The 12282-nt window shown below is 45.8% G+C and overlaps 1 protein-coding gene across 11 annotated transcripts in view; it reads left to right on the forward strand.

Moving 5' to 3' along the window:
- LOC115098596 (collagen alpha-1(VII) chain-like) overlaps window positions 1-12282 on the forward strand; it is a 420825-nt gene that overhangs the window by 302612 nt on the left and 105931 nt on the right. For 10 of the 11 annotated variants that reach the window (XM_029615285.1, XM_029615292.1, XM_029615282.1 and 7 more), the window contains 3 exons: window positions 215-268; window positions 1433-1486; window positions 6758-6820. In XM_029615285.1, the coding sequence (XP_029471145.1) occupies window positions 215-268; window positions 1433-1486; window positions 6758-6820 (171 nt within the window). The remainder of the gene's footprint in view (window positions 1-214; window positions 269-1432; window positions 1487-6757; window positions 6821-12282) is intronic. The other variant, XM_029615286.1, reaches the window with a different exon arrangement.

A 12282-nucleotide genomic window follows, 5' to 3' on the forward strand; every position in this document is an offset into this window, starting at 1 on the left:
ATGTGGTAATGTGCACCAGACAGGTTACACTGTTGCGTGAATAGCTACTTACTGTTGTGTGGCTCCACTTTACACTATGACCTGTGAAATGTGGGTGCCTGCTCCTTCCCTTCACCTCTCTGTTGGAAGAGAGATGCATGTTGGTGTGAGCTGTTCATTGTAATGAATGTCTTTGTGTGATGATATACATTACAATCTCTCCTTCCTAATCTAGGGGGAGAAAGGCGACCTTGGTTTAGCCGGTGACCATGGGCAGAAGGGAGAAAAGGTACTGTAAAAATATATATTCATATGGTTTCGTTTGCACAGTGCATTACGAGATAAATTATAGTTATTAGATCCCTCCATGCAAAGAGTTTGTAATTGTGATGTGCATCTGGAGGTTAAGTGACTTTGGGAAAGTCACAGGGTGAGTGCTTGATAGTGAGGTGGATGGATATCACCAATTGCACAGTTCTCTGCTCTAAGTACTCAGTCATGCTATCAGTCTTTCAGCAACTTCACATGCACACATATGTGCGAACACAATTACACACGTACAGAAAAACATGGTAAAAACTAAAATACCCATCACAATAGTAAGCTGCTCATTAAAAAGACTGCAGCACCCACTCACCAGACAAATATAGAATGAGTGGGTGGGCAGGAGAGTTAGGTAATTAGATAAAGGGCAGACTGTAACCTGGATCTTCACCCCAGACCTAAGGGAACGTGCTGCTGTTCGTACCTCCTTCTCTGAAGATCATTTTTATAAGGTGCGTGTGTGTGAAGGACATAGAATGCATTGCAGTGTCTTGAGATTATATCAGAGGAAGTAAGCCAGATGCAGCTCAGCTGGCCAACAGTAACTAAATAATGACATTTAGGCCAGATGGAGGAAGTATTTTTTCCGTAGATGCAAGCGAAGCAGTTCTCACGTAGCCCGCGCAGCTGCGCGCATTTTAACCACAGGCACGTGCCAGGTGTTTTCTCTTTGACAATTCATGCTATAAATGTCCTCATGCTTCATGCCTGCTGTGTGTGCAGGCGGCCAAGTTGGGGTGAGGGGGGGGGAATAGCTGTGCACTTTTGATAATTTCAGGCATGCACAATGTTGTACACTCACCTCCCCCCTCCCCCGACCTGAATGCCCCTGGAAATGCCTCTTTGTAACCTGGGTGTAAGTTTGCACAGTGCGGAAGCCAGCGGGTAATTTTAGCCGGGCTGACCTGGGGCAGGTTTCTGGCAGGCCGATATACCTGGGTAAATGGTTTGGAGAACTGCCCTCTGCGCAGAAAATATCCTTAGGCACATCCGGCCTGGTGCTCCTTCTCACCGCAGCCCTTTCCGAAAGCTCATTCAGTCCGAGGTGGGGGAGGGGATGTTCACTGGGTGCATGATGGCAGGACCTTCAACTTTTGTGATTTTAAAAGGTACAGTTTTATCCCTCCAGGGATTTCGTGGATTTCCGGGGAGAATGGGAGCCCCTGGTGGAGAAGGAGTAAAAGTAAGTCCAGGCTAGAGGATATCGGGACTCGGAGTACAGTAAAGAGCACCAGCTTTCTATAGTTGCTGCATGTGTCAAGGCCCCATGCGTGAAAAGGCACGAGGACAATTGCTTCTCCTGACGTGGTTTTTACTTTTCCACTATTCATTTCCAAGGATTGTTTTTCCTTTTAAAATGAGCAAACGCAAAATCTACAGGTTAAAAACATCCCCGCACTTCGCACCTGCTATTAGAGCAGGTGACTGAGCAGGGGCATCATAGCGTGCATACGTTTGGATATCTCATGCATGTTTGCTGTTTTCCTCCTACAGCCTAAACATGCCTCTTTTTTATGTGGCTGAAAGTATGCGCGCTACGGAAGTCGCATGTTCTTTCAGCTGCATTTGAGGGAAGGCAGTTCAGGCAGGCCATTTTATTCAGATAAATACCTGTTTAGCTAGAGAAATGCCTTTAAAAGCTGCCCTTTGTGTACCTCTGTACTGTTGTTCTGTGTGAGAATAATCCAGAAAGCCAGTGACATTGAGGAAATAACCAGATTGTGAAGGACAAGAGCTATCAATTAGGGATGTGAATCAGGCTTCGGACGATTGAAAATATCAGACGATATTTTCAAAATCGTCAAAAATCGGGGGCTCCCCCCAAACGATAGGAAAACCCCACGATATTGATCGTGGGGGTTCTCTTCTCATTTTGGGGGAGGGCGGGAAAAACGGCACACAAAAATAACCCCTAAACCCACCCTGACCCTTTAAAACTAATCCCTTAGCTTCCCCCACCCTCCCGACCCCCCAAAAAACTTTTTACAGGTACCTGGTGGTCCAGTGGGGGTCCCTGGCGCGATCTCCTGCTCCCGGGCCGTCGGCTGCCACTAATCAAAATGGCGCCGATGGCCCTTTGCCCTTACCATGTGACAGGGTATCCGTGCCATTGGCCGGACCCTGTCACATGGTAGGAGCACTGGATAGCCGGCGCCATCTTGTGCTTCTACCATGTGACAGGGGCTGACCAATGGCACCAGTAGCCTCTGTGACTTAGTAAGGGCAAAGGCTATCGGCGCCATTTTGAATACTGGCAGCCGACGGTCTGAGTGCAGGAGGTCACTCCCAGACCCCCACTTGACTTTTGGCAAGTCTTGGGGTCAGGAGGGTCCCCCAAGACTTGCCAAAAGCCCCTGGTGGTCCAGCGGGGGTCCGGGAGCGATCTCCTGCACTCGGGCCATCGGCTGCCAGTAATCAAAATGGCGCCGATAGCCTTTGCCCTTTCCATGTCACAGGGGCTACCGGTGCTATTGGTCAGCCCCTGTCACATGGTAGGAGCACAAGATGGTGCGGGCCATCCAATGCTCCTACCATGTGACAGGGTCCGGCCAATGGCACGGATACCCTGTCACATGGTAAGGGCAAAGGGCCATCTGCGCCATTTTGATTAGTGGCAGCCGCCGGCCCGGGAGCGGGAGATCTCTCCAGGGACCCCTACTGGACCACCAGGTACCTGTAAAAAGTTTTTGGGAGGTCGGGAGGGTGGGGGAAGCTAAGGTATTAGTTTTAAAGGGTCGGGGTGGGTTTTTTGTTTATCGGCTCAGGCGCAGCCAATAAACAAAACCACCATCGGGCCCGATGAAAAAAAAAACCACATGTGAATCGGAACCGGAATCCAAACCGATTCCGGTTCTGATTCACATCTCTACTATCAATATTGTGAGGAACTGGAACATCTCCAGTTCCCCTGAGTCTGACTAAATCCGAGCACTCCTGTTTCTACCATATCTTACTGAATGATGTTGTCATGGCTGTAACAAGCACACTAACAAGGTCATTTATCATTTCACATTAGGACTTTAACGCTAGCGTTAAGGCCCTAACACATGCGATAATGCTGTAACGTGCACGGTAAATAGCGCAATGTGACATTTGCTATGCAAGTGAGAGGAGTTTGGGTGGAATTAATGGTAATTAATTTAGTTTAGTTTATTAAAATTCTTAATCGCTTTGTGTGTAAGTTCTAAGTGATTTACAAAATAACATACATAACAATCAACAAATAAAAAAATAAATTAACAAACAGCATAAAATAGTACAACAATCAAGTTCAACAAGGACTCAGTCCTAACGGACATACATCAAAATAAATGAGCAGCTCCTAAGGTCAAATGCAGGCTGGAAATAATTACATGTGCGTTACCTACCGAAAAGGATTTAGCACAAAGGGGGGGCGGGGGGGGGGGGGGGGGGGGGGGGAGAGAGAGAGAGATACTTTAGGGACCATGCTGTCATGCTACTATTTAAACCACTGTAAGAGGGGGCACTATTAACTTGGGGTGAGGTTTTGGGGGGTGGGGGGGTTTGAGGAGCAGTTTTACATACACAACCAGAGGTATGAACAACAAAGTTGACATCAGCGAAGATTTTGTGTCATTTGGAGTGATGAAAAGTAAAAGTGGAGTTGATTTGTACAATGTACTCTCTACCTAGCTTGAAACACTCTCTACCTATCTACCTACCTTGATACACTCTCTATCTAGCTGCAATAGTAGATTGATAGATTGGTCCCCATTACGGCTCTTTCTCTCTCTCTCTTTCGAACCGCCATTCGCGATAAAAACCTTTTTGGTCAGTAACATGCCTGCAGTGGATTAATCAGCGTGCGATGCATAAGTGTATCATGCATTGCGGAAATGACCAATGTAATGCGGTAGCAGGAAAATTAGCCTAACCATGCCCCCTTTTTATCCAGGTGCTATTTCTGCTATATTTATAGCATTTTGATGACTCTAAGGCCAGTCCCGGGTTTCTCCCATTGCATGCAGGGAGTTATTGTTCTGATTTCCCTAAGATAAGCAGGACTCTGTTTCCCTGCATGCAATGGGGTAACACCAGGACTGGTTCAGTTCATCCCCCTTAACATGAAGCTATTAGTCACCCTATTCATAGGGGGTTGAGACTTTGTTTCACATTAAGGAAACCAGGTGTTGGTGCAAGTGTTACAGGTTGAAGTTTCCTATTGTTACCCTTACTATATGCTTATTGGGTGTAATTTTTGCAACTTTTCACACTGATGCTGACCCTACAGGTACTTTTTATCCACAGAGAGGACAATATTCAGTCACTGTTCAGATAGTAAATTTAGCCGGATAAACTTATCTGGCTAACTTTGAAGATATATTCAATAGTGCAACCTCAATAGGGCAGCTATTTGGCCTGATCAAACTTAGCCAGCTACGGCCTGGATTTATCAAAATGCACTAAATATTGCATGTGATAGGAAAAGGGGTGTGTTTTATGGTAATAGGCAGTTTATCGTGCTAATGCCTATGTGAAGTGCTATCTTAGCACAAATTGTGATAACTTTTTTGCACTTTGTAAGTGCCAGAATTGATGTATTTCCTACATACAATCACTGGAGGGACCATGTTTAGAGAGAGAGAGAGAACTTAGCCATAATGCCCTCACACTAGATAGATATTTATATCTCTATGGGAGGCCCACCTAGTAACTCGAGGTGAGGTTTAGGTATTAGTGTAGGGGGTTAGGGGCCACTTTGACATTCAAAGTGAGACGTACGAACAGAACAGTGCTCTCATGTGAAATTTGATGACCTTCAAGCTAGGTTGAGAGAACATTGCACAAATCTCATCTTTGGGTGAGTTTCCTCACTCCGAAGGTCATCAAATCTTCACAAGAGAACAATGTTCTGTTCGTACGTCTCACTTTGAATGTCAAAGTGGCCCCTAACTCCTACACTAATACCTAAACCTCACCTCGAGTGTCTAGGTGGGCCTCCCACATAGATATAAATACCAATCTAGTGTGAGGGTATTATGGCTAGTTTCTCTCTCTCTCCCCCCCCCAGGAGGGATATAGTTTTGCAAAACTGTGAGCCCAGCCCACTTGGCCAAAATTCCCACCCCAATATCCTCCCCTTTTTCTCATTTGCATCACACCAAACGTTATGGTGCTTTTGCATGCTTTAATGGCATTTTCACATGCGTTAAAGGCATTTTTTGCATGCGAAAATGCCATATAGCACTTTGTTAAATGACCCTCTAAGTTAGCCTGCTAACTTTGAATATCGTATAACGTAGCTGAATAACTCAACTCCTCCCAGTTACACCCCTGGAATGCCTCTTAACTTAGCCAGATAAATTCTAGCCGACTAAGGCCTGGATTTTCTAAGGTCTGCGACCTTAGAAAATCCAGCGATAATGGGGGGCAGGGTGGCGAAGTGGGGGGCAAGCCTGTGAAAGCTGGCAGCAATCGCACCTCCGCGGTGCAGTTGCTGCCGGCTTTCGCACCCAATAGCTCCATCATAAAAGGTGGTGCTATTGGGCATGAAACTGGCAGCGAAAAGGGCCCTTACCTTTTTGCCTTCAGCGGCGTCTTCACGGCGTCCACCCTGGAGCCGCCCTGACTCCTCCCCTTCCGGTGCGGACGCCGCCCAGAACCCGCCCCGATCTAGGTATCGCACGCGAGAAGGGACTTTTCGCATGCAATCCCTTTTGAAAATGACCCCCTAAGTGCCAAAATATTCAGCAAGCCAGATAACTTCTAAATGCTTCTGAATATGGAATTCAACCTTTACACTAATTTTCCAAAGGAACTGCCCACATACTTTTGCTTTGAAGCGTATCCAAGAAAAGCCACCCACACACATGTATACCCGCTAATGCGTGCGGGTAGTTTTTCTGAGAAAAAGGACAGGCCTATTTTTGAAAATGCAAAAGTGTGCATGTAATTCCAAACCTTGCCCCCAACCCTGTCCACAAGAACACCTCATCACACTGCGGGTAAACATATGTGCAACAAGGCCTTACGTGTGCACTTTTACGTGAATATTGGGCAGGCAGTTTTGTAAAAGCCCGTTTCCACAGGTAAAGCATCTCTTCTCTTCCACCCATTTGGTTCAGTAATCAGCTGTTTGAACTGCACAGGACTCTGTGGGTGGAAGTGGAGAGGCGCCAGCAGCAAGAGACAGGAACATGCTCTGAGGGTAGGAGGGGTGGAATTGGAGAGCAGGGACTTAGGATACCATAGACGGGAATCAGGGTATGCCCGGGGCTACCAGTGCACTGAAAAGCTTAATAGATAAATCTTGATCGGTTGCCATCTTTTATGACAACATACAAGGCGGACTCAGTTAAATGTTTTGGTTCCATATTCTCTTTTCTGTTGCTGATGGATTTCTTTGAAGTCAGGGTTGCAGCTTGTATTTAATAAAGTTACATTTATTGTTACATTTACCTAACTGCTTTCCCTCCACTAATCCTGCATCTAGGGAAATACTGGTGGCCCTGGGAAACCAGGAGTGCTGGGATCAGATGGACTGGAAGGGCCAAAGGTTAGTGACAATTAAAGTGTCAAAACTAGTAAAACATTTTCCAGGTAATCTCCTTGCAGTTAAAGCAAGCAAAATCTTTTTTTTTTCTGAGTTCTTATTTCTTTTCTGATGACATAGTGTTTCTGAGAGGTGCTTTTGCTACTTAGCCACGCCCACCATTAGTAAATCTGGGGTGCTACTGTACTGATCCTCATCAGGAGTCCCTGCAGGCATCGCAGATAATAGCAGAAAGCATGAAGCTGAAACATGAACTCAGGCAAGGAACCTTTGGAAAACCATGAAGCATTGCCAAAATGAAAAGTGCACATCTTTCATTGTAAAATAAAAATTGCGTAAAACTGTAAGAAATAAAAAATATATATATATTTTGTCAAAATGGAAAAGAAACCTAACAAGAAGACCCAAAGAGTGTTGATAGTTGGTATGTTGAAGATGCTAAGCTTTAAGAAAAGATGTGTTATTCCAGCCAGTAAATGGGATAATGTGTGTGTTTGTGTGTGTGTGTGACTTTTTTCTCTGGAGTAAGCACGACATCCCCCCTCATTGTGTCCTGGAGAGGGGGCAGACGGGAGTACCATTTTTACTGCTAACCTTTGCTACTGTGGGAAATAAGAATATAAGAAATGCCATGCTAGGTCAGACCATCGAGCCCAGCATCCTGTCTCCAACAGTGGCCCATCTGGAGCTCTAGAGCACCCCTATGAGTAGATCCGTTTCTTAATGCCCCGAGTCTGCCTGGCTAGTAACTGTTTGTGGACTTTTCTTCCAGGGACTTGTCTGAACCCCTGTTAAACTCAGCCATGCTAAATGCTTTTAGCCCATCATCTGGCAAGAAATTCCATATCTTGATTGTGTGATGAATGAAAAAATACTTTTTCCAATTTGTTTAAAATCTGCTACCAATTAGATACAGAGTATCCCATAGTCCTTATATTATTTGAATGAGTACATAACCATTTTTCATCCTCTCATGAATTTATAAACCTCTTCCTCAAGCTGAAGAGCCCTAACCTGTATCTCATCTCCATCTTTGTACTATTATATTTTTTGAGAGGGGGACAACCAAAAGTGTATTCAGTGTACAGTTGCCTCATAGATCTATACCAGTGTTGCGATACCGGCCGCGCTCGGCGCAGCCGGCCCCTTACCCACGCTCGGCGCGTCCAGTCCCTTACCCGCGCTCGGGGCGATCGGTCCCTTACCTCCGCTCGGCGCCGCTGTGGGGGAACAGTCCAGCCCCGCAGGTCCGCCGCTGCGGCCTACCCGCGGCGCTCCCACGAGGGAGACGCCGTCAGGAGTCACCAGCCCCGCCCCTAGGACTCGCGCGTGCTCAGTGGGAGTCTTTTGCAGGCCCTCTGACGCATAGTGACGGACACGCCTCCTTTTGTGACGTCAGACGCCGGGGGGATTTAAACCCGGCGTCTGCTAGGTTTCCTTGCCTTGCAACGCTGTCACTTCCCTGAAGTAGTAAGTTACTGTTCCTGCCCCTCCTGCTAATCCTGACTTCCTGCCTGCCTGTCTGCCTGGTTGTCCTGCCAGCCTACCATGCCTGTCCGCTCTTTCTGTGTTCCTGCCAGCCTGCCTGTTTGCCTGCCTGCCGGTCTACCTGCCTGCCTGCTTTCCTGATCTGACTCTGGCCTGTCTCATCGCTCGGTATTCTGCTGCCTGCCCAGACCTCGGTCCGTCTGTCTTCGCTGCCTCTGGTGGTCCGTCCTGCTTCTGCTCCGCTCTTGGTCTTCTTCCGCTCCGCCATATCTCCTAAGTCCCAGCGTTCCGGGTCCCTACAGGCTCCTCCTGGGGGGACCGCAGACTTCCAGGGCGAAGCCGCCTAAGTCCTAGCGATCCGGATCCCAACAGCTCCTCTGGGGGGGTCACGGGTTTCCAGGTGAAGACTCGACTCCAGCAGCGTGTGTCTGCCTCCCGACCGTCCTCCATCGTCGGTCGGCCCAAGGATCCACTTCCGAATCACAACAGATCACAACAACCAGGGCTTCCCAACCCTCTCCTGGAGGCAAACCTATCCAGTCAAGTGTTCAGGATTGCCACAATGAATATGCATGAGATAAATTTGCATACCAGAGTCTCCAATGTAAGCAAAGCTATCTCATGCATATTCATTATGGATATCCTGAAAATCTGACTGACCTGGTGTGCCTCCAGGAGAGGATTGGGAAACACTGATCTATACAGAGGATTTATGATATTGTCAGTGTTCCATTCCATTCCTTTCCAAATAATTCCTAATATTCTATTTGTTTTTTAAATGCCACTGCACACTGGGCTAAGGAGTTCAATGTATTATCCACACAAATACAGAACCAAACATTGTCTATCTGTTGTAAGCATTATTTTTCCCTATGTGCATCGCTTTGTTTTTGCCCACATTAAATTTCATCTGCCATTAAGATGCCCAGTCCCCTGGTCTGGCAAGGTCCTTCTGCAATTCCTCTCAGTCTGCTTGTGTCTGCTATTTCTCTCTGCAATTCCTCTCAGTCTGCTATTTTGAATATTTTTGTGTCATCACTCTTTGCTCCTTTTTCCAGATCATTAATGAATAAGTTAAACATTACTGATCCCAGTACAGAGCCCTGGGGCATGCCATTATTTATTTCCATTGGAAAAACAGACCATTTATTTCTATGCTTTGGGGTAGATTTAAAAAAAAAGCGCGTTCGCGTACTTTTGTTGGCGCACCAGGCGCCAACAAAAGTACGCTGGATTTTATAAGATACGCGCGTAGCCGCGCGTATCTTGTAAAATCCTGGATCGGCGCGCACAAGGCTGCTGATTTTGGGCAGCCGGTGAGCGCCGAGCCGCACAGCCTGCCTCCATTCCCTCCGAGGCCGCTCCGAAATCGGAGCGGCCTCGGAGGGAACTTTCTTTCGCCCTCCCCTCATCTTCCCCTCCCTTCCCCTACCTAACCCACCCCCCCGGCCCTATCTAAACCCCCCCCTACCTTTATCCATGGATTTACGCCTCCCGGAGGGAGACGTAAATCCACGCACGCCAGCGGGCTGCTGGCGCACCGAGACCCAACCCGGGGGCGGTTCCAGAGGGCGAAGCCACGCCCCTGGAACGCCCCGGGCCGAAACCACGCCCCCGGGCCTGCCCCCGAAACGCCACGTCCCGCCCCCAAAACATCGCGTCGTTCGGCCCCACCGCCCCCGACACGCCCCCTTCAGAAAACCCCGGGACCTACGCGCGTCCCGGGGCTCTGCGCGCGCCAGCGGCCTATACAAAATAGGCGCACCGGCGTGCGAGCAGGGCTTTTAAAATCCGCCCGTTTGTTTTTAATCCATAGTAAGATGTCGCCGCCTATCCCTTGATTATTTTTTTTTGTTGTTGTTTCCTGAGGAGTTTCTCTTTAAGGACTTTATGAAATGCCTTCTGAAAATTTATGTTGATTGACTCACCTTTGTCAATATGCTTGTTCACATCTTTAAAGAATTCTAGTAGATTAGTAAGGCACGACTTCTCTTTGCTAATTCTATGCTGGCTCTTCTCCATTAAACCATGTTTATTCATAGGTATAGTAATTTTGTTCTTAATAATAGTTTCCACCATTGTACCCAGCATTGATGTCAGGTTCACAGGTCTATAGTTACTTGGAACAAACTCCTAGAGCACTTTGTGAAAATTGGCATTACATTGGTGAACCTCCTGTCTTCAAGGAATGAGACAGACTGGAATAACAAATTACAGATTACCAGGGGAAGTTCCACAGTTTCACATTTGAGTTCCTTTAGAACTCTGGGGTGAATACCATCAAGTCCCTGTGATTTGCTACAATTTACTTTTGTCAGTTTGCTCTAGCACCTCTTCAAGATTCACATTGATTTGTTTCAATTCCTCCAAATTATCACCTACAAAGAAAGGTTCCAATGTGGGTATGTCCCCAATAATATCCACAGTAAAAACTGAAATAATTAATTTAATTTTTCTGCAAAAGCCTTATCCTCTCTCAGTCATCTATTAGTCCAACTGATTCTCTTGCAAGTTTCCTGTTTTTTTTTTTGCAGTTTTTTTTTTGCAGTTTTCCAAAATACATCAAGAAAAACATTCTTGTGTAAATAGCAGTTTTAACAATAAACATTATTACAACTTAACACAATATCCTCTTCTCCCTAAACATTCTGCTTTAAAGTCCTCGTATCGGGGAGAGATCCATTACTCTACTTCAGGAATAAACATAATACAATACTGAAATTGCCATGATCCTATACAGGAGAATTCCTTATTACAGATCCAACTGAGGGTTAATATTACTTAGCCTTCCATTACAGGAGAGGAAGTTGTTATCTCTAACAAATACTTTTTTAGAAAATTCTCCAGCTGCTCTGGTTGAAAAAATATATACGAAACATTTTTATATTTTACACAACATTGCACGGATATTTGAGAATATACATAGCTCCCATTTTTTGTACTTGAGGTCTCAGTCTCAAAAATAATTTTCTTCGGAGCTGGGTACTTCTCGCCAAATCGGGAAATATTCCAATATTCAAACCAAGAAAAGTCTCAGTCCTGTGTCAAAAATATGATCTTAAAATCCAATCTCTATCCGATTCAAGTAAAAACGTCACTATAAGAGTAGCTGGCTTTACTTGTTCACTCTGAGTTGTTTTCAGTAGTTTTGTTACATCTAAAACTGGTGTTTCCATTTTATTTGATATCACAGGAGTTAAAATTTGAAATTCTTTTTCTCCTTCCTTCTCAACTTTTTTAAATGTTGGTATGTAATACATCTTAGCTGTAGGGGGAATCATTTCCTCTGAGATCTTCAATGTCTGCAACAAATATTGCCTCCACATATCATGTGGGGTCACCATTGGGTCTCTGGGAAAATTTATTAACCGTAAGTTTCTCCCCTTTATTTGATTTTCCATATTTTCTAAACGATTCATTAATACAGAATTTTCTTTTATAATATTACATTGAAGATTTTTCATCTCTTTCAATTCTATCTCAACTTTTTCGAATTTTTCCATTTGTATATTCATATCTTTCTCTAATTTTCCCATTCTCTCCATTGTTGTATTTAACACTGAAGCCAAAGGATTTATCTGATTAAAAAGATTATCATTTACAATTTGTATTGCTTCCCAAATCTTCTCCAAGGAGAAGGTATCTGGTTTAATTAGTTCCTTCTTTATAGGTAAAGTTAAGAGTACTTTCCTTTCCGTTGGAGGCTGTATCGTAATGTAGCCTCTGTTGTTCCTCCCCACCGCCTTCATCGTGCAACCACGATTCTCCGGTGGTTTCACTCTCACTACCACGGTTGAGATCGCTCCTGTTCGCCCTTCGAAGGGCTGCAGGATTTCCTGGGGGCATCCGCATTACCGGGGATAGAGTCATCTGGAGCTCATGTGAGGAGGCGGTTTCTTCTTCTACCCGCTGTCCTCGCTGCGAGCTGTCTCCCGGTTTCTGCTCCCGTATTACGTGGGAGTCCATAGGGCCCTGAA

This window comes from Rhinatrema bivittatum, chromosome 9 (assembly GCF_901001135.1).
Source record: "Rhinatrema bivittatum chromosome 9, aRhiBiv1.1, whole genome shotgun sequence".
Classification (NCBI taxonomy): domain Eukaryota; kingdom Metazoa; phylum Chordata; class Amphibia; order Gymnophiona; family Rhinatrematidae; genus Rhinatrema; species Rhinatrema bivittatum.